This window comes from Oxyura jamaicensis, chromosome 15 (genome assembly GCF_011077185.1).
Source record: "Oxyura jamaicensis isolate SHBP4307 breed ruddy duck chromosome 15, BPBGC_Ojam_1.0, whole genome shotgun sequence".
In the NCBI taxonomy this organism is placed as follows: Eukaryota; Metazoa; Chordata; class Aves; order Anseriformes; family Anatidae; genus Oxyura; species Oxyura jamaicensis.
Genome location: NC_048907.1, coordinates 2,395,680 through 2,421,747, shown reverse-complemented (window position 1 = coordinate 2,421,747; position 26,068 = coordinate 2,395,680). Strand labels below are relative to the sequence as shown.

Genomic DNA, 26,068 nt, shown 5'->3' with positions numbered 1-26,068 from the left:
TGGAGGCCTACACCTAACAGTAGACGGAAAGTGCTTTATTTCACAGAGAAAGCTGCAACTGGACCGTGACACTGTCATAAGCTGCCGTCTTTTTCCTTGCAGCTGCAGAGCTCAGTGAAGAAACCTTTCCAACGCTTCTGTTGATTTCCAAATTAATGAAGGTAAAGTTGCATCTTGAAAGGATTTATTTCAAACTTTTCTTTTTTTGTCCCTACACAAGAAATAGTACAAGCTTTCTCCTGCGTGACTTTGGTCTTGCTATAGACATTCTGACAATGTTTAATCGTCTCTAATGCTTTTCTAGGTTTCACTGGATACTTTACACATGTCTGCAGCTCAACATGTCTTTAAAAAAAAATTGAAACCAAAAATATATGAAATGAGAAACACTGGATATACATCAGTTATTAACAAGGAAACAACTAAAACCGTGCAGACAATTCAATCATATCTGCTCTCTATAATTAATCCAGAGTGGGCTGTAGCTATGGCTCACAAGATTGCACAAGAATTTCCAACAGGTAAGGTGCATATCTGATGACCTGAGGGGGAAAGTATTAAGAGGAGGAGAATACATTTCAAAAAAGAAAAGCTAGACTGTAACCAAACATCTGTTCAGTATTCTGAGATAAAACCTGAGGAAGCTGGAGAACAAAACCATTTATCTCCTACATCCAGTTTTGAAAAGTAGACTAGAATGACACCCATTGTGTAATGCTATCACTGATAAATCCTTTTTTTCCTCTCTTAAGCCATGTTGTCTTGGTAAAAGTTCCTGCATGTTTAGCTTTCCTCCACATACCATCATCTGACAGACAAGCTTGCCAGCAAAAACAAGTATTTCAGCAAGATTTAAGCTTTCTTCTCCCTTATCAGAATCCAAATAGATACTTTTTAGGAACAAGAGCACTCCTAAACTCTTTAATAGCTTTATAAAAATAAAACAAATAAACACATTAAAATAAAATGGATATTCTGTATAAGTTAGAAGAGATTCATGAAAACTAACTTTATAGCCCCCCCCCCCCCTTTTTTTTCCCTTAAAAAAAGGTCCTGACCAGATTCAAGCACTGAAATTCTGTCTCTTTCTGGCCGAGAAATGGTTAAAGAATACTACAGCTAAGGTAATGGCAAACTTCTTGCAAAGCTCTTGTTGTACACTCAGGTATTTGTTAGCTCTTTCTCTCTTGGTGTTTTGGACAGTGATACATAAAATGTATCATAACCAACCCTGTTATGGGAAGTACTTTCTTCTGAGGAGTCACTTATGTTGTCATTCCCCGGAAGAACTGTCTCTTTCCATTAACATTCTCCTCTGTTCATGACCTAGCAAAAAAAATAGGCTTACGGTTCTTGGAGGTTGAACAAATAAGTGTACAACTTTAAAAAAAGATGTTCTGTCTCCTGTTGTGAGCATTTCTATTGCTGCTGAAGATTCAGATAGAGCCTGTTTCAGTAGCATTATTAATTTGTGTTTGAGTTTCAAGACTCTTTAGCTATTTGTAGGAGCGTCTGTATAAAAGTCTGCTTTGCCTCTCTATCTTAGGCTGATTTTTCATGGTTGGTAGGAAAAGGTGAATGAGAATCTCATCATTGCTTGTAAATTTCAAATATGCTGTTGAGCTGTTGAGACACGATGAACACTAAATAGTTCTCTGACACTTAGACACTTTTAAATAGAATTGTGCCAAAACTGAACTATAATTTTACATACTGGTGCATATTTTTATCTGACTTCTTTACAACATAACTTTGCTTACATTTTTTTAAAATATTTTCTTGCTAGAGCAGCATGGCTAATATTATTAATGGTAGTTCCCCAGTTGAATGTTCTGGACTATAAAAAGTTAATGATTTTTCTAGTGCTTTTGAGTAAAGGAAGATTGTTTTATTTAAAAACTGTGTTTTGCTAAAGGATGATTCGCGTGAAAAAGCAGAAGTCCTACAGAAGAAATTATATATACAGTATAAGCGATCAGCAACAGAAAATGTTCTAATAACACACAAGCTGAACACTGCAGAGCATTTAAAGTCCATTGGGAAACCAGCAAATCTTATCATTTTGTTATATGAACACCACAGTATAGACCAAAGGATCCAAAATCCAACTGGCAGAGATTATCCAGGTGAGTATATGCTTAATCTAGTTTTGAAGAAGCAAAAAGTAGTTATTTTCAAAAATGCTAAGCAATATAATACTAGTCTAAATCTGTTGTCTCAATCTATTTATGCAGATATCCATACAGCAGCTAAGGAAATAGCTGACATTAATGACTTGGATATGAACAAAATCTGGGATAAGCTGCTGGATAAATGGCTGTGTCCAAGCGTACTGCCCTCAGAAGTAAGTCATCACTGAATATTCGGTTTTGGAGATAAATGGCCAGTTACATAAAATATATCTATTTTTATCATTTGCTCAAAAAACTAAGTTTTTTGCACAGTTCACCATTAGTACTTATGAACCTATTTAAGTTGCCTCTGGATTCAGACTACTAATAATTTTAATACCATTCTTAAGTTGTTGCAACCCCGTCTCTAGTGAAAATAATTTGAATAATTCAAATTTGAATAATTGGAAATGCTTTCCTTTTTCTCTGTACAGAGATCAAAATCTCATCTTTGGTGCTACACTAATGTTGCGTAGCCAGTCAAAAGGAGCAAATGAGTGTCTAGAGTCACCAAGAGGGTGAATCTTATCCTGTTGCAGCTTAGGAAATAGAGGGTTAATTGCTCCCTGTGCAGCATACAGCTGGGTGAAAAAGGGCAGAGAGCAGACACTGCCTCTGCTCCGAGATACCAGTTAGCAGGGTGAGGGATTAAAGGGTGGTGTTGACTGCCAAGCACACAGTTAAATAAAGAAAGGAATGATAAAATTAGAATTCCTTTTCTTGGCTGCATTAGCAGGGGTGCCCAGCTTTTACAACAGGGTTTAAGCAAGGATATAACCCAGTTATTTATAACAATTCAGATAACTCTCAAAACTACTCCTTTCATGTCTTTTTAAAGAAAACTCAAGAAGTCTTTGGAGATGTACGGGAAGATGAAGAGCTCCGAAGGTATATACTTCATCTTGCATATAATACAGCACTTTTTTTCTTAACTTGCAAGTTTATCTGGCTTTTTCAAGAAACCTATCATAGTATGTGATTCAGAACTTGCTGCTGCAGCCTCGGATAAAATAATTTTTTTATTAACAGTGATGGTAAAACAAATATAGTTCAGAAATGCCACAATTGTTTTTTGTGTGCTGATATTCCTAAACTCAAAATTTTCCTATCATATAAGTGGTGTTGTATTTATTGATTAATAAATATTAAGATGCAGAAATAGAGCTGCATAGGAGATAGAGCTGCCCCAAACACAACTTCTGCTCCTCTGTTAAAAGTACAAGAGCTGCACTTAAACATGCTGTAAAATAATTATTTAGAACTTCCCCATGTTGTCAGACAAGTCATTTTTTTCCTTCCCTAGAAGGCAATGGCACTAGATTCTATAAAAATATGTTATGTTGCCTTCTTATTTTTATTTTCTGGTGACATCAGTCTTGAACCTTCAAATATTGATGCATACAGTGAAGTGCTATTTGCAATAAATTCAAGATAAAAGTAAATGTTTTACGGGTAGTTATTTGGAGGTTTTCTCCTCATTTTCCTTTGAATTTCTTATCCTCAAACTCTTTTTGACAGTGAAATATGTTTAAATTTGAAGGAAAATTGATGCACTGTGTTTCAGTAGCTATGCTGTACTTGCATTAAAAAGAAATGCATTCTTGCAGAGTTCTGTATCTACTTCAGTCACGTCCAATGGATTACAGTTCCAGAATGCTTTTCGCAATTACAACATCTGCCACATCTGTAAGTTTCTAAATTTTAGTTTTAGCTTGCTACTTATGAAATTTTTATCTCTTATTAAAATCAAGTGTTGTCTGCTTAACTGTCTTGGTTTCATTCTAAGGGCTTTGTGCCTGTCTTTGGACAGGTTGTATGTCTGTGTGAGCTCTGTGCTTCCCTACCTTCTCCCCTCCCTTTTGGAGTAAAACTGTGTTGAATTTTGCTGTTGATTGTCAAGAGCAGCCCTTGAACCCTGGGTTTTCTAAATTTATTATTGGTAGTATGTGAAAATAGCTTCACTAAGTAAGTTCTAGAACGTGCTTTAAACTAGTATAACAATATATTGGCTCACTTGGAGTGGAATTTAAACAGAGGGAAAACTATTTTAGCACAAAATTAACCTTCAGACACTCACCTGTAGTAAAGATATTTATGATACTATATATCACAAGTATTTTTCTTGCCTGCATGAATAGCCTTAAATCTAGAAAAACAACTGGTTTAGCAGTGTTCTTTGAACATACTTCAGCTAGGTAGTATAAAAGTTGAATGTAAACCAGTCTGTTGCTTAGCATGCATTTCTGCTAAACGCATTTCTGCCAAAAGTCTTAGAAAAATCCTACAACATAACCTCCTTTCCAGTTGTTCATCCAGTTATTGCAAACTTTCACTGTATTTTTGTTGTTTTTTCTTCCCCTCAGCCGATTGGTGTTAATCAGTTGACATTTGCTCACAGGAGCAGAGCGCTTAAGTGTCTGCTCTACTTGGCAGATACCAACACTGTGGAAACACTCTTCAAGAAACCCATTGAGAAAGTAAAGTAAGAGGAATATTCCTTAATGTGTTCCTTAATAATGACTCATTGTTAGTATTTAACAGACCTTGGAAAGAAATATTTGATATTTGCAGAATTATTCTTTTTAATATTTTTTTGAGCTTTTAAAATTTCTGAAGAGCATAATTAGCTCTTTTCACTTCACTGTAATGCAGTCCAGTATATCAGATGCTTCATTTGTGAACCTGAAAGTAACATAACATGCGGATAATATTTTCCACAGCTTGCGATTTCCTCTGTTGTAATTGAAGGTTTTTACTTCATTAAGATTTCATTATTTTCTTTCCTAAGTATAAATACTGCCTACATTTTTTCCTTTTCTTTTTAAAGCATCAGAAGAATATTTTTCCAATAATATCCTGAGTTTGATTACGTGAGTTATAATAATCACTGTAGATATCATTAGCTTCTGGTTTTTGTGATTTTTTTCAGGTATTTTCTAAAATGCTGCATTTATCTGTCAGAGTTTGAAATCTTGAATATTCCATATACCTATGAATCATTTCATAAGAGTCCTAAGGAAGGAATGATTAAGGGGCTGTGGAAAAATCACAGCCACGAACCCACGGTATGCTTTTTAAATCCTTTGTGATTTTTTGTTTGTTATGCCTTTGTGTGGAATGTACATCTTTCTACGCAGTACATCTATTTCTAAACAGATGTTGCTCCGATGTGCTCTGTCCTACTCATACACTACTCGTGATACGCTACTCTTAATTAATTAAAAATACTGTAAAAATATGTAGGAGTTACCCCCAAAGACTCTCCTCTTTCAGAATACTGAAGAAAAAAAAAGGTTGATGTGCTGAATACTGCTCATCACATAATTATTTCCTGCTACTTACCTATCTTTTTGTACCCACACCTTTTCTCTTGTCTAGGAAGCCAGATGCAGGAGCTTTCTCTGCCCTCTCGCTTGTTCTCTTGTGCTCTCGCTCTTTTTAAAATTGCTTGTACACATACCTCATAGTTTCATGTGAACTAAATATGAACTGGTGTATGCCTTTAGAATAGCTGTCCGTTACTTATTTAATATGCCAGGAATGGGCTCTGCTTAGCAGCTTGACTTTGACAATTGCTTGGAGTTACCAAGTATGTTTTGTGAACTGCTAACTTAACGCTAAAGACAAGGGCAAGTAAATGAGATTTCTAGGTAGCCGACAGTGCATGACAATAAAAGTGTACTGTTCTATTAAGGCTTCAACACTACTACCTTTGATTTATAGCAGCGAAATGGAAGTGATTTGTTCTTTAGTTGAAATCCAGACATGCTAGTCTAAAATTTGAAAACGACAGATGATAAAAGCTTTATTTAGTCTTTGTAAAATTAGAAAGTATCAAGTATATCAAGTATAGGTGCTTCTTTGTTGTTGTGTTTGTTTGCTTAATTCTATTTGCATGTTGAAAATTATTTTCCATGTGGCTTGGTTAAGACCTTTTAGGAGTTAAAGGTCCCTGTAATACCAATAAAATCTAAAATTATGCTGACAAACACTTAAGATTTGAAGATGATGAGTGTGTATTTATTAAAATAAAGTGTATCCTTACTCTCCTTTAGGCTGTTAGACTGGTGACAGAACTGAGTCTAGAATACAAAGTATATGATTCCCAGCTGTGGAATGGTCTACTACAGAAACTTCTTGGTTTCAACATGGTAAGGAATTTTTAAGCATGAAGTTCTGCAGTGATGTGAGGAAAAAGGCTTTTTTTCCATCACTGATTTCTAAAGAATGAAGAGTGATTGCATGAATAGTAAACTTACTGTGAGCAGCCATCTATGATTTATAATTGAGGTTGTTTGCATTAAGCCGATGAAGCTTTGAGGAATTTGTATTTTACCCGTACTGCTTGAGAATGTTGCTCTTAAATTACTGTAGTTGTAATTTATTTTTTTTAAGGCAAAAGGCCTTTCAGATGGCAAGATTAAATCCTATGATAACTTGAAAATTGTCTTCATATCATTAAAAATGCATATTACTTTATAAAATTACATTTGTATGTTAATGTGTATACACAAACATGCACAAATCATGCATATATCTGTATGTGTGTATATACATGCTCAAAAACTATTACCCCTATAATTAATTTATTATGATACTAATCCTGATCTTTGTCATTTATAATCTCAAGTACCTCTTACTGTCAAACTGTACATGTTGCTATGACCTAAGGAGGAAATAGATTTATGTGGCAATATGGTTATATCGGGAGCCAGGTATTCAAGCCAGCTTTAATCTAGTAAGAATTTTGCAACAATACCAAAAAAGACGGGATTTAACTTTATGAAGTTTATGAAGTGTTAACCTTATGAAGTTTTCAGCACATTGTAGTAAAGCTACTGAAAATCTTGGGTATTTACTGAGACAACATATACTACTAGTGCTGGTGATAATTTAATTTACAGAAATCCTATTTCTGTGTGCATCGGTTACTCATCTCAAAGGAACAAAGGTGCCTTGAAGAACTGTTCATTTGCATTCTGCAGACAAGAAGAATAATCCAGTTCTGTACATTATGGACAGTTCTTCAAAATCACCGTGGCGTTTTATAATGGGATATTTTTGTTTCAGATTCAGTATCTAAGAAAAGTTTTGATAGCAATTACTGGGATTTATTCATTATGGGAGGTAAGCAAATATTGTTCGGCTCCTACTCTTCCCTTAGCAAGAGTTTAGCGTCCTGTTTGTTTGTGTTAGTGAATAGCAGCAATCTACTAAAAGGAGCATTACTCATTGAAAAGACGCCTTTTGAATATTTTTATGACACCTGCTATATGCAGATGAGTATTGTTATTAATCAGTGAAATAATGTATTTTGCTCTTGTGGCTCCTTCAGTAAACACTTATTTGGAGGGTTTTGTTAAGTTTGACAGAATAACTTAACCATCGGTCAAAATATAGCAAAATCTTAGACTATGCAATAAGGAAAACAATGTTAGGGAATAATTCATCCAGTATAAAAGAGAAAATTGACAGACTTCTTCCACTTAACATGGGTGAAGTCAAGATGTCTGTGTTTACACTTAGTAATAACCAAACAACGTTGTAACTTTAAAACTTCTCTGTCAACAGATTCCCAACTTCAGTCGAGCTTGGCGAAGTGTGGTTCTGTCACCATTTCTCACAGGTAGGATTGTTATTAATTAGTGTGCTTGTGTAGTAACTTAGTTATGTATTTACTTTATCATTGCTTCTTTATTCCTTAGCTTCATGTCCACCAAGTCCTAAACAGATAGAGGAATGCTGTGAGTGTTTTGTGATTCTGCTCAAGTGAGTACAGAGTACATACTGAATTTGGATTAATTTGAGTGGGAATTCCCTGCTTGTAATTTCTCTTCCAACATCCTGGCCTGGGACACACAAAGGAGCTCTAAAAACTGGGGAACCTGAGGCGTGGGGAAGAACATTTTGCCTGTTGTGGAAAGGGCAGAATCAGGGCACGTATCCAAACAGAAATTCCATGCCTAGACTGCTGGCAGTGTGTGCTGTAACTCAGTACCTTGGCTATCTAAACAGTGCTTGGAACAGGGACTTTGCGCAGACTGCTGAAAACCAATTTATCTGCACCGTCACTGTCCCCATGAGGGTTCTTATCCTGACACTTTTTAAGGGTCATGGTCAACCCTAAAAGCCCAGATTTTTTTTTTCTTAGTCTGTAATATAGCCTATTTCCCAAAATACTGAGCCAGACTATAAGAGAAAAAATATTCATTTTTCCTACAAAGCATAAACCTGACATAGTAAAAAAAATCTCGTAGTCGTATGCCTGTACACATGGTTAACCTACGTGATATTAAGGTTCCAAACATCCTATATATGCAAACAGTTTTGCATTACCTTTGCAATGTGAAAAAAGCACGATAAACTTAGATGAGTAGTATTTCACCTAAAGAACAGATCACTTCCATTTCATGGCTATAAATCAAAGGTTGTACTGTTGAGAACTTTCTTCCTCATTCTCTTCTGAAGGTGTCCTGTTTTGGCTGACTTGGATGTCATCGGAATAGCCAAACAATATGCACAGTTGGACCTTCCAGCTCTTGCCTTGGGATGCCTGTTGCTGATTCCTCAGTCTGAGAAGCGAGAGCAGCAAATTCAGGTAAACAAGTTCTGTGTTGCAGCTGTGCAAAGGAAATGTCATTAAGCCTGTTACATTCAACAGAGGCTCAAAATCACAACTTCTAAACTCCAGCTCATTTGAATATATCAGTGCTGACGGCTGCTAGACATCTCCCACCCTCAGAGGCCACGGCCTCAGACTTCTCCTTCTGAAAGAGATCGTGTGAACACTTCCCTGTTTTTTAAGTTTTGACTCATTCTCAGCAGCTTTTTGTCACATGAATTTGCCTTTTGTGGGTTAGAGAACATCTTAGGGGATCCCACCCTCAATCAGTTATGAAGTCAGTAATATCCAGCAGGGGTCTTTAGCAGCTGACTCATCCATTTACTTCCTTTTCATGCACCAAAGTATTAGGTTCCCTGATAACGTGAAAAGTCAGTTTGCAGGGGGGGAACCAACAACCAACCCACACGCAAGTCATATGCAGTGTGTGAAGCTGATGACAACATAGATAATTGCTGAGGTGCTAGCAGTAGGCTCATTTAACAGCCAACTGTAAGAAAAGTACAGAATCCTGTTTTGGAAAAGTGTTCAGACATGAAAGCTCCTACTTAGAAAAATGCTTGATACACATCACAAGTTCTGACGTAAACCTTCTCTCTTAAATCCATTCCCTCATTGTTTGTGTATCTAGTTTCCTTTCTGTTCTTTTCCTTTCCATTAATTTAGGCTCTGCATCATTCTTAACAGATGAAGCGTATAGGCTTTTCCCCTATCTGTCATGAGCAAGCTGGCACTAGTAAAGGCACCTTAAATTCTTAGATTCCCACTCATTTCCATTTAAAGTCAAGCCAGGAACATTTTCCCAACTTACAGCACCAGTGTAAGATGTAGTCTGCTGGCAATGAGTCAAAAGAATCTGTAACCACTACAGCAAGATACCCTTTGAAAGTTAACCGCGTTAGTAATTACTACTCTTTCAGTCAAATTACACAGATCCTGGTTTGAGAATTTATACCTTGCATTTTATAATGTTAATTGTTTCTGAGTAAGTCAAATACTTGTTCTGAAGGGAAAGAGCTTACGCTTTATTCACAGAATACTAATATTTTGTAACTTTTTTTACAAGGGTTTCTTATCTACATGTAACATGGAAACTGTGCTGCAACAAATAGATGAACATATGAACACTGGAGAAGTAGTGGCTTTTGCTTCTCAGGTAATTAAGTAAAATTTACTTCACTTGCCATTTACTTGCAGGCTTTCTCAATGATAACTGTATACAAACTTTTTTTCTCTCCCCTGATCTTGCCAAGGATCAGTTGACATAATTTACACTTCTCAACTATACCAAAATTTGCAGGGATTTTTGCATTTTTATTAATATTGTGTAAATTGATGGGTTTTTAATATATATACACACAGTGCTGTCTTATAGATTGACCCTATTTGTAGGACAGCATTGTTTGCAGTAGCACTATTTTATATTTCTTAACAAATGTTTCAAGCAAAAAGGCCAAACGGCTTTTGAAATTGTACTCTCTTGTCTTGCCTTGTATTGCCTTCGTTAAAAGTATGTTTCTTAATTAATTCCCTTATTAGAATCTGAGCTTAGATAAAAGCTGACATTTTGCTCCACTAAAAATAATAATAATCCTGCTTTATGGGAATCCAGTAAGAAAAATCTGCTCATTTTATTCAAAGGTCATATTTCTTATTTATAAAGCATTCATCCTTTTCTATTACTAAAACTTGAATCTACAGATTAGATCTTTGATTTTGGACAATATCATAAACGAGAAGCTATATGAAAAATTCTTGAAAACTAAGTATTTTCCACTGGTGAAGCAACAACTGATGAATACTCACCGAATTAAAGAACTGGTGGATTATTTTGCCAACAAGAACTGGTAGGTTAATAAAAAGTAAAGCAAGTAAAACAAGTAAATTCTTGGCTTTTTAGAGAACTTCAGTTGACAAAGCTGATAAACTTTTTCCTCCTACAGCACTGATGATGCAAAAGCCCTAATTCAAGAGTATCAAGAGAAATGTGGAAATCTTACTCTGGTAGATAAATCATCCTCTGATATTCTGAAGGTAAAACAAAACACTTTGTAGTATTTTTATCCTTTTTTATAAACTGACTTCCACTCAACTTCTAGCAAAAATACTTGTTAGTGGATTTATTTTAGTAAAATATATCCTATCTAGTAAAATATCCTTTTAATTGATGCAAGTACATCTTAATTGAATCAAATCTGAGCAGTGCTAAACCTTATGCTTTCAAGTACTTTCACAGGTCTTAGATTATATCCTGTTTTCTCAACCCTTTTACTGTTGTCCTCTTGCCCTCCAGCTGTGTATGAATGGACCAGAGGAGACTGGTGAACCTGAACAGTCATCAATAAGGTGTTGATTTATCCTTTGTCTCTTCTCCCTCTGCTGGCAAGATAAGTGCTGTGCATTCAGAATGTACATACTGGTCAAGTGAACATTGAACTAAAACCTCACTGCTCTTCTTCCAAAAGCTATCCCTAGTTTTCCACATTTTTTAATTGTTCTATGCTGTTTCTACTCCATACTCTGCCACAATTCATATTTATCGCTTTGATTTTAAGAAGGACTAAAACTGATTTCCTCTACTTCTGTATTATATCTCCGTGTTCAAGTCTGCTGTCCGGATCACTCTAAGATTTCATTTGCACAAACATAATCATCTTGTATAACTGTAATAAAATTTTAAATTGGAAGTGTTACACTTCATGTAAAATATACCTTTTAGACAAATTGTAATTTTAATTAAAGCATGAGCACAAATAAACTGACATATCAATATTGACCTTCCAGTATTTTATAAACTTTACGAAGTGGCTGGTAAACTCACTTGTCAAGAAAGGCTGGTGACTGAGTAGAACACATTTGGCAAAGTTTCTTTTTAACTTTGTTCTTTATCGTGCTGTAGACATTAAGAAAATGATAGGCATGCGTTTCACTGCATGAAATTGCAGTTAGTCAAAGCTTCCTGAGATACCAAAGTGAAACAGGTGGGTCTTTTTATAAGCCTGCTTTAATAGAAATTAGATTATGACACACAAGTAAATTTTCTAGCTGAACCTTTAAGTTCTATGGATAACTCGTTAGTTTAATGTATGCCTCTATAACAAACACTACCGAGCTTTTTGCACAGATACTGCACTGAAGAAAATGGCAATACAAAGGACAATATATGCAAAGGAAGCAGGCCATTTTTCTAAATGTTGTGCAGAAAACAACAGATAAAGCTCTTTATTTAGATTGAAAAATTAGCAGTGATGAGAAGCAGTAGTTGTTAAAATACATACAGTTCCCTGAGACTGGGGAAAAGTTCCAGTCTTCTCAAACAACCTATTTTTTAGGCTTCAATAGTAGTACAAGTGTTATACGGACTTGCATAATTTAAAACCTTTGTATGTGGAACAAACTATGTAGATATCAGATATAAGCCATAGATAAAGGAAAGCTTCTCTTCAGTGTTTACAGGATTAATGAGACTGTCATTCATTAAAGCAGAGCAGCGTTTGGAACGGCTTTGAATATAAAAAGACTGAAGTTCAACTTCCTACAGTGAAATGACTACTCGACATTAGGAAAGTGTTCATTCTATTTTTTTCAAAAATCAATCCAGTTTATTCTTTTAATTGGGAATGAAAAAATGCAAATATCCAACGGATTGTGAAGCAAACCTAACGCTTCCCCAGCGCCCTTAACTGTTTTCGTCAAATGTTTTACATGTCCCCAAACCAGCACATCAAGCTCTTTACCTAATGCTTAGCAAAGACAGCACTGCCAGCCATTTTAAAAACAAGCACAGCTGTTGCTTTTCTTTTTCCCCCAACAACAGTTCATAAAGCTTAGTTTTTCTATGAAGTGAAGTTTATTATAACATTAAGGAACGGTATTTAAACAGTTATTTTAATGGCATATTTTACAAATCAAGTCATACAGAGAAAATAAGCAAACACAATGTTGTTTTAAAGTTATTACCAAGAAGCTACATTGTTAAGCTGTTAGCAAGTAAGTGAAGTACTGTAAACTAACAATCAAGTATTGTAGTAACTTGCAGTTCCAGAATGAGATGGTAAAAATGCCAGACAAGCAAATACACTTTAAGATTTCTTGTACTCAATTCTTTCTACTTTCACATCATCTCCAATTAGTTGATAGACATACGTAACTACTGTAGAGGCCTGGATATCCATCAGCACAAACGAAGGAATGATATTGCTAGAAAGAGAGGAAAAAAAAATCATAGTGTTTGTATATAATAACCTTAGTAGTGTTTCATTGTTAAGACCTCTTAGCAAGAATCACTCAAATTGATTCCAATTTTGTAAGCACAGTACGTCAGATCTGAAGCTTTATTTCTCTCTTAGCTGTTTCACTCCAGGACACTTAGCAATTACTATAAACCCCTCCTCTGCCTGACATTTAAAATGTAAATATTAGCCTTCACCAGGAGTTCTGTAGTTTAGTCTTGTTATCAGAACAACCTCCCCCCCACAGGGATTTCCCATACTGTACTTACTTTTCTAAGGCATGATAAGCTCCTGTAGCTGATCCTGGGTTGATATAGAATTTGTTTTCATGTTCAAATGCCTCAAATTTGTGTGTATGTCCTGAAATGAGGATGTCCACATCAAACTGCCTTTGTAGCAGTGCCAGGCTAGCCATATCACCCCAAGGAATGACCTGATGGCCGTGAATCAGCCCAATTTTGAACTGTCCAACAGTTACAACTTTCTGTTCAGGATAATTCAGGTTCTAAAAATGAAAAGTGAATAAAAAACAACAACAACATATTAGATTTACATTTAAACAGCTAGACAAAACACAGAAAGGTGGAAAGCCTATGGAAAAACCTTGTGATTGGCTCTACTACAAAACAAGAGCTACAATACTGCTTTTATGAACGCTGTCAAGAATTTGATAAACATGGAAGGAACTTCAAAGATCTGACAACTGGAGCTCCTGTTTGCTTGAGTCTTAGACTTAGCTAAGTACATAAATCAGTTCTATTCATAGTGATAACAGATGAGAACTTACTGTGCAATTCATATCAATTGGAACCCCACCTCTTACTCAGTTTGCTTTTCATAGTACTACATAAGCTCAGTTTGCCCACTTAAAGTACAAATAACACAAACACTGCCTTTATGTAAGAGATTAACCAAATATCAAGAGAAGCCACTACCTCATCAAAGTCCCCTCTGACAACATGAACATCCCCAGCCAGTGTCTTGAGGTAGTCATAAGTGTCCTTGGTGCAGAGGTTTCCCGTGCAGAGAATGTGTTGGATCTTTCCTGGAACCAGCAACTTTTTGAATTTGGCTGGGAGGCTGTTGCATCGATGTGGAATGTGAAGATCTCCTAATACTAACACCAACTTACCAGGTGTCACCACAGGAAAGAAAAACCATTACAGATACTTAAGGCAAGAATAATTATGTAACAGAAAGCATTGCAATGTCATCAGTTTTGTAACTGCATTTTGATATAAAAGCTACTAAAATAAGAATGAAATGGTGATGGAACATTTCTGTATTTGAGTGAAAACAAGGGCCCTTACTAATCTTGAATGTTGTCAAAAGGAGAGCCTTATGAACATAAGGGTCTACGGAGGTTTTGTTTTGTTATTTTGCTGTTGAAAGCAAGCCACTGCAGGGTATAACAAAAGAACTCTATTACTACTTGTCATTAATATACACAAATCTGGGAACTGCCATGAACTATCCCATCTTGTTTTCACTTAAACATTAAAAAAAGGAAAAGATAGAGGACATCTCTACCAGATGCTCTCAAGTACAGACCTGGCTAAACTGCAGCCAGTTCCCCTTAAAAATCCTTCATCCCAGTTTCTTTCTACATTAAATTAACTTTCGTGTTTTTATTAAGAGGAAAAAAAAAAAAGAAAGAAAAGAGCAAATTTGCAATGTGTTAATAGTTAATCAGAACAGGAAGCTTGTTCCAAGCCCATACTGTAGGAGTCACTGAATAACAGAAAACTGACAAAATAATTAAATGGAAAAAAATGGAACACTGCAGCAGAGAAGGTAGGATGCCATACAGTGTTTCTATTACCAGTTTTATCCATTCATAGTTTCATTACAAAATATGCAAGGAAAACAAATTTAATGGCAGCTTCAAAATTATGGATTCAGATGAAGTAAGGCCATGGTTTGGTATTTTAGGCCTTAGGTCTGCTCATGAAGAAATAATTAATGCAAGCAAAGTAGCGATAAATTAATTTTGCAAGGGCATGAAAAGCTCTATGAAGCATGGGTGTTATGCTTCTACACTGAAACCACTGGATTTAAAGCCAGGCATCCCTGATAGCCTGATGGACACCTCCCAGTTAACTGTGGCAGATTATTCTCCAATCCTAACACTTTGTTGGTTAAGACTTCCTAAAACAGCAGCCATCAAATCTGCGTAAAAGATACAGTCCAGAAATCTATACACAGCAGTAACCACAGCAACAAGTCACCTTTCTTAATTTTAAGATTTTTAGGCCACACAGCTATCTTCATGCTAGCCGTCACCAAAAGGCAGAGAACTTTGGTGGTTTTTTCTCCCTGTTTTTAATTAACAATGTCTCGGCAGCATCATGAAACCCATGCTCCTTTTGAGAGTAGGTGGTTCTTTAGTCTACAAACTACTAATCTGAAACCAACCCAGGAAAAAATACAAAGATATATTTTTAAATGGCCTTTCAAAAGTTCTCCGAAATTCTAAACTAGCTCTTTCTTGAGATAACGTACTAGAAGGCAGGTAAAAATGGGTAACGAGTGATTCTGATCATTTAAGTGGCAATCGATGGGCTCTCTTACTGACGCCTCGGGATTGAGGCACGCAGTCCCCGTTCTGCACGACGTTTAATCAGACCACGCTGCCGCTTACACGCAGCCCCACCGCAGTCAGCGGAGCTGCACCCAACAGAGATCGCTTCCTTTGCTGGTGAGCAGGCAGGCCACGTTCCCCCACATCCCACCTGAGCTCCCCTTACTTACATTAAAACGTGGAAAACCACCGTAACAACGAGTGAAGGCACCCAGCCGTGACTAGGAGCTGGGGTGCAGCTGGGGAGCGAGGAGCAGCCCCTGGGGGCCTCCTGGGTGCCTCTTGCCTTTCCTGGGTGCCTCCTGGATGCTTCCTGCCTGTCATGGGTGCCTCCTGTGTACCGTGGGTGCCTCTCGGGTGCCTTCTGCCTGCCCCTAGGTGGGTCCTGGGCGCCTCCTGCTTCTCTTGGGTGCTTCCTGCCTGCCCTGGGTGCCTCCTGGACGCTCCCTGCCTCTGCTGGGTGCCTCCTGCCTGCCCTGGGTGCCCGCTGGCCGCCCCCCGAGCCCGTTCGGCGCACTTACTCTGTGCCCGGCCTTAGGGGCGGCGGAGTTGATCGCAGACAGGGGAATGGAAAACGGGGTGAGACGCGACCAGCGTTAAACGAAAAGGAAGCAACAGAAAAGAAAAACACAGCCGGATGAACGGGGAGGGAAATAATAAAAAAATAAATAAAAAAATAAAATAAAATTAATCACAATTAATGATTCGTCGGCGTTATGAGAGAAGCGTTAAAATAAAAATCATGAGGGAAAAAAAATTAAAAACAAACCGCTCCGAGCGCAACCCCCCCCCCCCCCAGGCCTAGCCTCCCCCTTCTCCGCCTCTCCCCCCCCATGGGCGCCGGCTGACGGGGCCTCCCCGGTAAGAAGCTGCGGGGAGCGGAGCGGGGCGCCCCGACAGGGGAACCGGGGACCGGGGAGGGTGTGGGGACGAGCCCCGGGGCCGTGCCCGCCGCCTCTCACCATCCTGCCCGCCGCCACCCGCGCCTCCCCTCGGCAGCCAGGCCCCGCCGCCGCTACGGCGCCTCCGCTGGGCCAAGCCGGCCCCGAACGCGTTTCTCCGCCGCCCGCCCCCCTGCGGCTGCATCCGGGGCTCGCCGTGAGGGGAAGGGCGCGGCCATGAGGGGGGTGCTCGGGGGGGCTCCCCTCAGAGGTACCGAGCGCGGGCAGGGTGCGGGGCGGCCCCCTCAGGGCGCTGCCTCAGCGCGGGCACGCGTTGAGACCCCCACCCACCCCACTTCCCTTGGGAGCCCCTCGGGGTGAGGTCCCCACCGTCGTTGTCTCCACAAAATGTCTTTTTCTGACTAAAATGGTGGTCGGTGCGGCTGTGGGGAGCCGTTCGGGGGGGACACCAGGGCATTTCGGCGGCTGTTTGTGCAAAACCTGAGGCGTGCCTCCTTGGGGCAGCCTTGGAGAGCACCAAGGTGTCGCTGCCACGGGAAGGAGTCATGTTTGCCACCATGGTGTCGGTTTTCTCGGAAACGAGTGGGAAATGTGGAATGTTCCCCCTCAAGTTATGGTGGAGAAGATGCAGTATGACTTGTTGTAACTTAAAATGCACGTTGCACTGTTCTGTTTCTTTCCTGTTAGTGTTTGGAAAAGCAATACATGCCATAGCGCGTATTAGCGATGAGCTTTGTTTTGACCCCTTAGAAAAAGGCGTAAGTAAATTTGATTAATTGTCAGTTTAAAATCTTCGTTGGGAACGTGGTTGTGTGGCTGGGTATTGCCTTATCTGTTTTCTTACAGGTACACTCGAGTCTGAGTTACATTCCCTCTCAGCTCCCTCCACTTTGAACGTGGACAAATGCCATATTTTCTGTGATTGTAATTATGCAGATTATATCCAGGAAGATTCATACCTGCTCTGCACCTAACATTCTTGGAATCTGGTGTTACCCGAGGTGAAGCTTGTCCAGGACATCCGGATGAATACCAAGGGTTTTATTTCTATTGTCACGGGTCAAGAGGTTTACGTTTTGTACCGCATCAGAAATTGCGTTTGAACAACATGTTTTTGTATTGGTGTGACTCAACAGGAAGAATGCCTCCCATTAATCAAACACCACTTCCCGCAGAATGAGGGTTTTCTCTAGAGGTTTCTGAGTTAAAAGGGATCAACTCTGCTTGCTGGGAGGCTGGCAGGTCACGAGGGGAGATCCTTTCTTTTGACGCGTGAAGTATCCCGTAGGTGCTGGTAGTGGCTGTGCTCGTTTGTATGCCTCGTGTGGATGGGCGTACAGGAAGATTGTTTTAGAACAGGCTCCAGTCCTTCACATACCTCAAACACAGGCTGAAACTCTTAAGTGATCAGGTAACTCACACTTCAGAGCTTAACTCACACACTCAAATATCCTGAGATTGGATTCCTGCACCTGCATTACACCTGAGACTTCTGACCAGTAATAATGAAGGTGATAAGTCTGAACATGATAATATGCATGATACATCTGTATTTGTTTTGAGATGTACACATTTAAAGGTTTTGTGGCTTACGTATGCTAATGAAGTACAGAGGTAGCTTTTTGGTAAAGATTCAGTGTGAAATAGTTTGGAGTTAATGATTTTACATTTCTCTTCAGCTTGCCTTAAGATCAGTGAATTCTTCAAGGTCAGCATATGCATACATCTTCTTCTCATCTATGTTTTTTCAACATTACTGCTGGACAGCCGTGTCTCAGCCATGTCAGAAAGAAAAGCAGTTATCACTTCCATGTAAATTATTCATTAAGGTATGTTTTAACAGTTTGTTACGCACAGCTTTGTAAGCAGCAAATTAGCTCAATTTCCAAACGAAATTATAGGGGGAGGAGGATCATACAGGCATGCAGATCACTCTGAACTCAAGTGCTTCTGAGTAATTCTGCAAAAGAGAATATTCCTATTTAACTGTTTAAAAGGTGTACTTTCTGAGCTGTGCCCTGCAGTTTCCAAAGCCTGAATCAGCTTAATCTAAAGGAATTAAAGGAATACTGCATTTCTGGCTTTTGGGTGTTTCTCCTGTAGCCTTTGAGAACAGTACAAGCCAGGAGAGCTTTGACCAGTTGTTCAGCAAACAGCCCTGTCAGCCACATACTGCAGTCGTGGGTGAGGCTGGCAAAGATCGGTTTCAGCTGCCTCCACATCTGCTTACAAAGCAGTCTGGGGAAGCCATAAAAGCGTGAGGCTAGGGAATAACATTGCAAAACGTCTTGGTGAGTAACCTTTCCACTGATCTTTTTTCCTCCCCAGTCAGTTCTTCCTGTATTTAGATGTGTAAATGTGCTGGAAAGGAATGTGGAGAAATGCAGCATTTATACAAATACTAATGAGCATCACATAACTTTTCAGCTTCTCTGCAGAAATGGTAGGTTACACAAAAAGTCACAGAGACAGAAGCAATTTAAAACAGCAGGATAACATAATATTTAGTGTAATTACTAACTGAGTGTCATTGATGGAACATTATGCCAAACACTTTCAGCCTCTTCACATCAAAATTTATATTCAGCACGTGCATCACCTTGTTAAAAAAAAAGTTACGACAGGATTTATCAGACCAACTTTCTTCAGTTCAGTAGTTATGCATACGGTATATTAATTGTCAGCCCACGGCTTACACCATTTAGAATTAGGCCGGATTCAATTCTGAAAAACCAACTTTATGGAATTTAAAATGGGAGAGAAGGAACTCCTGCAGGTGTTTGAACTAGAGGGTGTAGTGGGTCTTTCTGCTCGTAACAACGCTACAGCTCTTTAACGTGGTAAAAAACTCAGATGCTGGAGGGAATAACAAATAGGATGAAGGAAGTGTTAGATGGCATTTTCATTCAGTTTTCTATTTGTGAGTTACTGCTAGAGCCCCTCAGTTACTTTCTCTATTTAAATGTCTTATAAGAACTATTAATACTGAAAAAAAAAAATAGAATTTTAGACCCTTGATTTTTAGACTTTAATGTAAGCATTACAAGTCCTACTCTTGATTTTTGTTCATATGCTTTATACTTAGGTATTATAAAAACATATAATCTGACTTTCCAAGAATGTGATCCCCTGCAGGCTGTTTTTGCAAAGCACATGTGTCCGAACATCCTTAAAGTCCACTCCAGGTAATGAATAGAAAAGTATTTTTTTTTTCTGGAAAGCAATCATCCAGGAGGCAATGCTGCTGTTACAGTCATTAACAGAGACAAAATTTGGTTAGGGCCCACAGTCAAAAATGGGGAGTTGCTAAATCCGATGTTCTAATACTTGATACTTCACCTTACAACTTCAGAAACAGGGATCAGCAGCACTGTATGTGCATGCGAGGCTGATTGGGCAACATACACAGGTATTAAATGTAAGCAAATTTGATTTCATAATTACTAGTTGTATTTTTAGATTCCTCACATACCTACTACTGTATAAATGAATTTTAAAGATACAGCATGCTTGAGGGGTTGCACATTTCAAAGGTGTTTTTTTTTTCAAACAGTATTGCCAAGAAACAATCTTAATTTCTAATGCCAGTAACAATTGCTGGATAAGAACTTGTGTCATGTAAAATTATTTTCATACTACATTGAATTTTGTAGGCTGCTGGCTGATATAATGATCCACTTTCCAACCAGTCAAGAAGAAGTGACTTTATCGGTTACTCCAATGAAGGTTTGCTTCAGGAGTTACGCTGAGGAAGACGCTGGTAAGGAAATGCAAAATCCAAAGGGCTGTTGGGACTTAGAACGGGTGAGCTGCAGGAGTAGCAACTTGCAGCACAAATGCGTTTCATGGCTGAATGAGAGAGGTTTTTAAGTCATACTGCCATCCTCTGGGTTAAGAAACGACGGTTTAAATAATATTTTCCTGGTGTTGGTGGCAGATAGCAGACTGAGCAGCCAATTGAAATAAATTATGCCATTTGCTGTAGGCTTCAACAGAGGTAATTACCGTGCTGTAAGAGCAGAAGCATGGAAACAGACAGGGAAAAGGAGATAATGTTAGGCTTTAAAATGAACTATTTAAATCAGGATAACGTAATTAGCGAATTGATACTGTTACAGAGTATATCTAGTGTGTTAGCTGGCCTAATACTGTTATGTTGTGTGTTATTTTCGGATCTGAGATGGAGAGCAGTCCAGATTCTTGGTGTGTGACTCAGCCTCATTTTAATGTTATGATTGTGTTTTTGAAGTACATCTTGTGTATCATATAATAAAGGGATGCTTTTCATACTTATGGCCAAAGCTGAGGATAATGACCTAGAAAAAGATGACTGCCTGCCGTGTAGGTGTCGGGATTGTGCTTAGAACAGGCTAAAACAGTGGAGGGCAAGAAGGATTTAGCGGTGGAAACTGACAGAAGTGAAACAGGAAAGAAATTACTGAAAATAATATAAGAGGATTACACTTTGAAGGAAAAAAAATGTTATTTTAAAAATGTACATTTAAAAACGTTATTGTAAGAAGGAGAGTGAAAAAAATAGTAGGTAGAAATGCAGTGGGCTACCAAAAAAAAGAACAATCAAACGGGAGAAAAAGAGGAATGACAGGTGTGGTTTTTGTTGCGTAGCATGCGATGCAGAGTACTGCCTGCAGCAGATGTTCTGCGTGCTCTGAGACAAAGCGTGTCCTTTGAACACACCGCCTGCTGATGGATTGGGTTTTTCCACGTTCAGGTTTAATTTTCAGAGACAGAATTTACAGCTTCTGCCTAAGCTTGTGTTTATTTGCACGTGGTAGGCTCTGCCTTGGAGAAGTTGGCAGGTATGCTGTAAACATTTATTTTTGCAGTTCTGAGGAACTTTACGAGAGTGTATTTGACCCTGCGGCAGGGCCTTGTTGAAGGCTGAGAAAAAAAACTCTTCAGCAAAGAAAGAGGAGGCTGGGACTAGTTTAATACTTCCCTAGTGGCCTGGCTTTGGAAGAGAACTGCTTAAGCTGCTGTATTTTTCTGAATGCCTCTGAGACTGTGATGCATCCTGGTAGTACCCTCTTATTTTCTTTTCACCCACCTGATAATAGCTAATGAGTAGTCAAATGACAGCGAGCAACAATTGAATACCTGATGCTGGAGAGCTTATTTTCCATTGTCATTTGCATAGCATCAGGAAAAGATGACAATTTAGAATAAGTCACCCAAATTGGCTTTCATGGTCCTGTTAGTTGCTGACAACCATCAATCTGTTGAAGTCATGCTGCATTTTGGTCTTCCCATCGATGCAGCAGTAAGAAGCTGGCAGTCGCATTTGTGATCAATGCCTGTAGACAGCAGATTTACAGGACTGACAGCAGGCATCAGGACGCCGTCGCATTTAACAGAAATAAGTTCTGTTAAAAGCTGTGTAAATCCACATAATGTGCTGTAAATAACTTCAGGAGTTTTTTATTTTATTTAAATATAGATCTAGATAAGTTAAACATCTATTATTGTTGAGACAATGCTAATACAAAAACATCATGGTTATAATTGTAGCTTTGAGTTCAAATCTCAGTGTTTTGAGTCCTCAACTTTGTTGTTATTTCAAACAGACTTTTCAAAGACAATGCTTACTGAAATACAGCTAAATCCGGATGAATTTGACTACTTTCAAGTCGGAGTAGATTCTGAAGTGACATTTTGCCTTAAAGAACTGAGGGTAAGTTAAAAATTCATCATTTTCCATTAATTTGTATGACATGACCTGGGCGATGGAGAACAATTCCTCCTGAAAGCGTTGCACCAGAGCTCCTGTCTGGTAGCAGGATTTCACCAGCTGGCTAAGGATTGGCTTTAAAGACAGGCATTTTCAGGACACTGCGGGGTCCCTCACAGCAGCTTTTGAAAGGCAAAACTTTTAAACCAGCAGAAAAGTCATTTCAGTTCAGTGCTTGGCAGACGTGTAACTACTGGAGAAAGCATCATGGGCACAGTAATTCTCCAGCAGAGGTTTCTTAGGCAAAGCTCCAGGCAGAGAAGGCAGGAGATGCATTCTAGAAGCAGTAGACTTTTACCCTTGAAAACAGACTTTTACTTTTTTTTTTTGCCAGTAAACAACAGCTGGAATAAACGTGTTCTCTAGTGTTAATCTTCAGCTGTGTTTAAAATAGCACTTAACCACTCACTCTTCTTTTCAGGGACTACTGGCATTTTCCGAAGCTACCCACGGTCCTGTCTCAATCCATTTTGATGTATCTGGGAAGTACGTTCTGGGACTACCTACCTAGAAATAGCACAGTTACAGCTCTACAGTTGTTGGTTTTTTTTTGACTGCAGGTCACTCAATATGTATTGAACTGTAAAAAAATGTTCATTTCAGAATAGAAGCTCTATTTCTAATTAACCTGCAATACAGGGTTAAGTAGTTTGTTACTGCACGTAAAGCATTTAACATGGACACCCGGATTACTAAGCTAGCCCTGCTGTCTAGCAAGCACCTACAAGGTACCTGGACACTTCAGGTTCTCAAGCCTAATATATGCGGTTTTATTTAGTGGACAAAGGAAATGACACATTTTTAGTTTAAAATATAATTTTAACAATTTGTATTTAAAAATTACAATTTGACTAAGCATAATATTTTACAGCATTTGCTTGTTGATGTATTTAAATCTAAAAGGAAGCCATCAGGTTCGTAAGCAGCAAATATTATTTTTTTTCAGCTGGGTATTTTGTGATTTGCACGTATAGAGTTGCACGAGCTGTTTCCTCGCAAAATACACGTAATGATGCATGCTGCTTTGTCTCTGTTTGCTTGTGTTTAGACCGGTTGCTTTCAGCATTGAAGACATGGTGCTGGAAGCCAGCTTTATTTTGGCTACGTTGTCTGACATCGACAACGGGACAGCGTCCCAGGAGCTCCCGTGCCGTTCACAGATTCCAGAAAGGTAACAGAGGGGTGGGTGAGGGAGGCAGGTTGACTTAGCAGGTTGACAAGTTGAAGTTTAAAGTTTTCCTGCTAAGTCAAAGTGATCTGTGTATTCTTGCAGGGTGTTCATAAGCATTGTACTGATCCTGCAGCCTTTTCATAGGAAAACTATGAACTAGATACATCAGAAAAAGGCTGAAGTAGTTTGATGCCGAGCCAGAGCATGACAGAAAGACCTCAATCTTTCTCCAGCAGTGGATTCTTTTCATCAAAGCTGCAGCTGCAGCCTGCTGTTTGTGTAGGCAGTGCCACTGATCAGACAGTCACCGTGTGCTTGAGCATTCTGAGTCACCTCACAGGTCTCTTCCCTATTGCAAGCGTGCAAGGGAATGGTTTTAGCCACACCGTCCCTTCTTGATCACAGACACTTTCCGTTATCTGTGCCACTGAGGGATGGTTTCTGTAGCAAAAGGTGAGCCAGCAGCCAGGCCTTTGGGCATTATTTCTTAGTACCATGAACAGCACTGAAGCTTTTGGTGCAAAGGGGAGCATTCCTCACTAGCCTCTCATTAGCTGTACCTCCATGGAGTTCTGTTGCAGTAAGAGGGGAAGGTACTTGCTGAGAATCTGTTAAGCTGCAATGGCCTTCCATTAGCAGGCAAAGACACCTTAACAAAGCCATGCAGAGGCCAATTACTAATCTGACCTATGCTCTCTGATCTAGCTCAAAGGCATACGTGGGCAAATCTGACAAATCCTTCATGGATAAGGACAGTAATGCAGAAGCAGTTGCTTCCAAAAAGCCACGGCAGCATGAAAACGAACAGAACACAGAGCCAGCGGCACCTGCAAGTCCTGTGGCAAAACAGAACACATGCAACTTGGGGAACGTTTTTAAAGATCTTAGGGAAACAGCCATGCCTCAGACAGGTGACCGAGCAGTGCTGGAAGCAGAGTCAAGAGAATCTCATTATCACAAGGTAAGGACACTCCCAATCATATTTATGTTGTATTATAAAACAGTGAAATACCTTAGCTGGCATTTAAAAGCTGGATGCTACATGTAGTGTGGGGGCTACAACTACATGTTGGTACCCAGTATTCCACATGGCATTTCAATGGAACCAGCTTTCATAGCAGCATAGCTGACAAAAACACCATGTTTAGCTGTAACGCTGAACATACTTTACTAGGAAACACCACCACAGACTGACAGAGACTTTAAAATGTATTTTAAAAATGGCAAAAGCTTCAGAAATGATTAACCCCCCGAATTCTGTAGCACATGCATAGCGTTTTACTCCTGTAAACATTGCATTTTCCAGTTTCAGTTCTTGTTCTTTGGAGCAGTTTCTCCTAAGAAGGATGCCATCAATCACACCTCCCATAGTTTAGCAACAGCTAGTGACACTGAAGAGGAGTTTGGCAACATGCAGAGCTCCCAAGTTCTCTAGTAACACAAGGTGTACGAATCCAGGACTAATGTGGACCGCCTTGAAAGACAGAAGCGTATTTGTCATGGTGTAGAGCAGTTTCTAGCCTTAGAAAGAAGTTTAATTCTGTTACGGAAATGTCCTGCAGTTCTTAGGCAAGCTGGAACTTAATGGAAGCTACTTGTATGTAACCTGCATTTCACTAACATCTATTGCTAAAGTCTGGGAAGTGGAAATTCCACTCTGGTGTTGTTTTATTTCCCCCTTCCAAGGGGAATGTACCAAAAGGGCAGAACTACTTGGTACAGAAGGACAGAACTACTTGGTACAGAGTACTGTATCAATTCCCACCGTGTCAGTACCAGTTACATGTTTATTCTCTGTTAAGCACCAGTACTAATCATTTTAAAGCCGTAGCTGCTGTCGTAATATAAGTTTAGGTCATTTAGATTTGTATATGATGTATTCCATAAACACATTGCTCTGCTTGTTCGGCTTTCCAGTCTCCCAAGAGAATTAAAATTGCATTAGCACTTCAGACAAATTAAGCTACTGTTGTGAAGTCAGAAGCACTGAATAGGAAACCCACCTAACTGCAGCACAGCCAACCACAGCAGTGCTATGTAACAGCTGGTATTCTTACAGAAACTTTGTAGTATGTATGTAGCTGAGTAAATGCACTTCTGTGACAACTTTGGTTAAAGAAATAAAAATGGTGATTAAAAATGATTTGAAAGCACGGCTTACGAGTTCTTGTGTTTCAGCCTTGAATTGTTCCTTTTTCTTCCCTCACCTCTTCCAGCAGAAGTCAGTGATGGGGCTCTCTGGCCCTGGTCACTACTACTCAACAACAAGCCACAAAACTCTGCTTGCTGCCACCTGCTTTTTGGTGCAGCGGGATAACAGATCAATGTGATTTATACTGAACAGAGCTGGAGATCTGTACAACAGCAGGGCAGACATTTGCTCACTGCTAAACAAGCTTGCAGAGAAAATTACCGTGTAGCATTTCCAAAGTCACACTCAAAATACTGACATTTCCAATCCTTGGTTGATTTAAAAGACAGTTACCCTGCTTGCCAAACTGTTACAGAGGAGTTCTGTGTAGTGGGGCATGGCATCACTTACAGACAGATTTGAGGACACCGCAGAGCTCCGAACGAGAGCCAAACACCTCCAGAAGTGGTGGCTGGGCAGCTCTGTGCTACCAGCAACGTCACTGCAGC

General features: G+C 39.1%; 3 protein-coding genes across 12 annotated transcripts in view; 2 read left to right on the top strand and 1 right to left on the bottom strand.

The window, feature by feature from the left end:
* KNTC1 (kinetochore associated 1) overlaps window positions 1-11,570 on the top strand; it is a 36,801-nt gene extending 25,231 nt beyond the window's left edge. For both annotated transcript variants that reach the window (XM_035340471.1, XM_035340470.1), the window contains exons 47-64: window positions 103-161; window positions 305-521; window positions 1,051-1,124; window positions 1,916-2,126; window positions 2,235-2,344; window positions 3,010-3,059; window positions 3,779-3,857; window positions 4,535-4,653; window positions 5,101-5,236; window positions 6,227-6,322; window positions 7,242-7,298; window positions 7,743-7,797; window positions 7,877-7,940; window positions 8,640-8,769; window positions 9,860-9,949; window positions 10,495-10,640; window positions 10,737-10,827; window positions 11,087-11,570. In XM_035340471.1, coding sequence (XP_035196362.1) covers window positions 103-161; window positions 305-521; window positions 1,051-1,124; window positions 1,916-2,126; window positions 2,235-2,344; window positions 3,010-3,059; window positions 3,779-3,857; window positions 4,535-4,653; window positions 5,101-5,236; window positions 6,227-6,322; window positions 7,242-7,298; window positions 7,743-7,797; window positions 7,877-7,940; window positions 8,640-8,769; window positions 9,860-9,949; window positions 10,495-10,640; window positions 10,737-10,827; window positions 11,087-11,146 — 1,844 coding nt within the window. In that variant the 3' untranslated portion in view covers window positions 11,147-11,570. The remainder of the gene's footprint in view (window positions 1-102; window positions 162-304; window positions 522-1,050; window positions 1,125-1,915; window positions 2,127-2,234; window positions 2,345-3,009; window positions 3,060-3,778; window positions 3,858-4,534; window positions 4,654-5,100; window positions 5,237-6,226; window positions 6,323-7,241; window positions 7,299-7,742; window positions 7,798-7,876; window positions 7,941-8,639; window positions 8,770-9,859; window positions 9,950-10,494; window positions 10,641-10,736; window positions 10,828-11,086) is intronic.
* Window positions 11,571-12,604: 1,034 nt separating this feature from the next.
* Window positions 12,605-16,699, bottom strand: VPS29 (VPS29 retromer complex component). Of its 2 annotated transcripts, XM_035340490.1 has the most exons (5): window positions 16,569-16,699; window positions 16,128-16,139; window positions 13,961-14,152; window positions 13,295-13,530; window positions 12,605-12,993 (listed from the first exon to the last, which is right to left on the bottom strand). In XM_035340490.1, the coding sequence occupies exons 1-5, from the start codon at window positions 16,569-16,571 to the stop codon at window positions 12,876-12,878; spliced, it is 561 nt and encodes a 186-aa protein (XP_035196381.1). In that variant the 5' UTR covers window positions 16,572-16,699; the 3' UTR covers window positions 12,605-12,875. The 2 variants fall into 2 exon arrangements, with proteins under 2 accessions (XP_035196381.1, XP_035196382.1); XM_035340491.1 differs by lacking the exon at window positions 16,128-16,139 and having other exon boundaries at window positions 16,569-16,696.
* On the top strand, window positions 16,640-25,571 carry RAD9B (RAD9 checkpoint clamp component B). 8 transcript variants are annotated; one of them, XM_035340478.1, is made up of 12 exons: window positions 16,744-16,758; window positions 17,196-17,266; window positions 17,355-18,019; window positions 18,188-18,337; window positions 18,837-18,951; window positions 19,594-19,693; window positions 20,162-20,268; window positions 22,094-22,200; window positions 22,679-22,743; window positions 23,306-23,428; window positions 24,134-24,389; window positions 24,735-25,571. In XM_035340478.1, exons 3-12 carry the CDS (start codon window positions 18,014-18,016, stop codon window positions 24,861-24,863), a joined length of 1,158 nt encoding a protein of 385 aa, XP_035196369.1. In that variant the 5' UTR covers window positions 16,744-16,758; window positions 17,196-17,266; window positions 17,355-18,013; the 3' UTR covers window positions 24,864-25,571. The 8 variants fall into 8 exon arrangements, with proteins under 8 accessions (XP_035196372.1, XP_035196373.1, XP_035196365.1 ...); XM_035340482.1 differs by lacking the exon at window positions 17,355-18,019 and having other exon boundaries at window positions 16,652-16,758; window positions 24,735-25,569; XM_035340477.1 differs by having other exon boundaries at window positions 16,718-17,068; window positions 17,196-18,019; window positions 24,735-25,569.
* Window positions 25,572-26,068: the final 497 nt, after the last annotated feature.

What these genes read in the sequence shown, in the direction of transcription:
- RAD9B (XM_035340474.1), top strand. Translation starts at nt 17,054, where the DNA reads ATGTTTGCCACCATGGTGTCGGTTTTCTCGGAAACGAGTGGGAAATGT. An exon ending in TTACGCTGAGGAAGACGCTG is followed by an intron (nt 20,269 to 22,093) that starts GTAAGGAAATGC and finishes TATTTCAAACAG; the next exon opens with ACTTTTCAAAGACAATGCTT. An exon ending in CATTTTGATGTATCTGGGAA is followed by an intron (nt 22,744 to 23,305) that starts GTACGTTCTGGG and finishes GCTTGTGTTTAG; the next exon opens with ACCGGTTGCTTTCAGCATTG.
- VPS29 (XM_035340490.1), bottom strand. An exon ending in TCAGAGGGGACTTTGATGAG is followed by an intron (nt 13,531 to 13,960) that starts GTAGTGGCTTCT and finishes TTTCATTTTTAG; the next exon opens with AACCTGAATTATCCTGAACA. An exon ending in GCTTATCATGCCTTAGAAAA is followed by an intron (nt 12,994 to 13,294) that starts GTAAGTACAGTA and finishes CTCTCTTTCTAG; the next exon opens with CAATATCATTCCTTCGTTTG.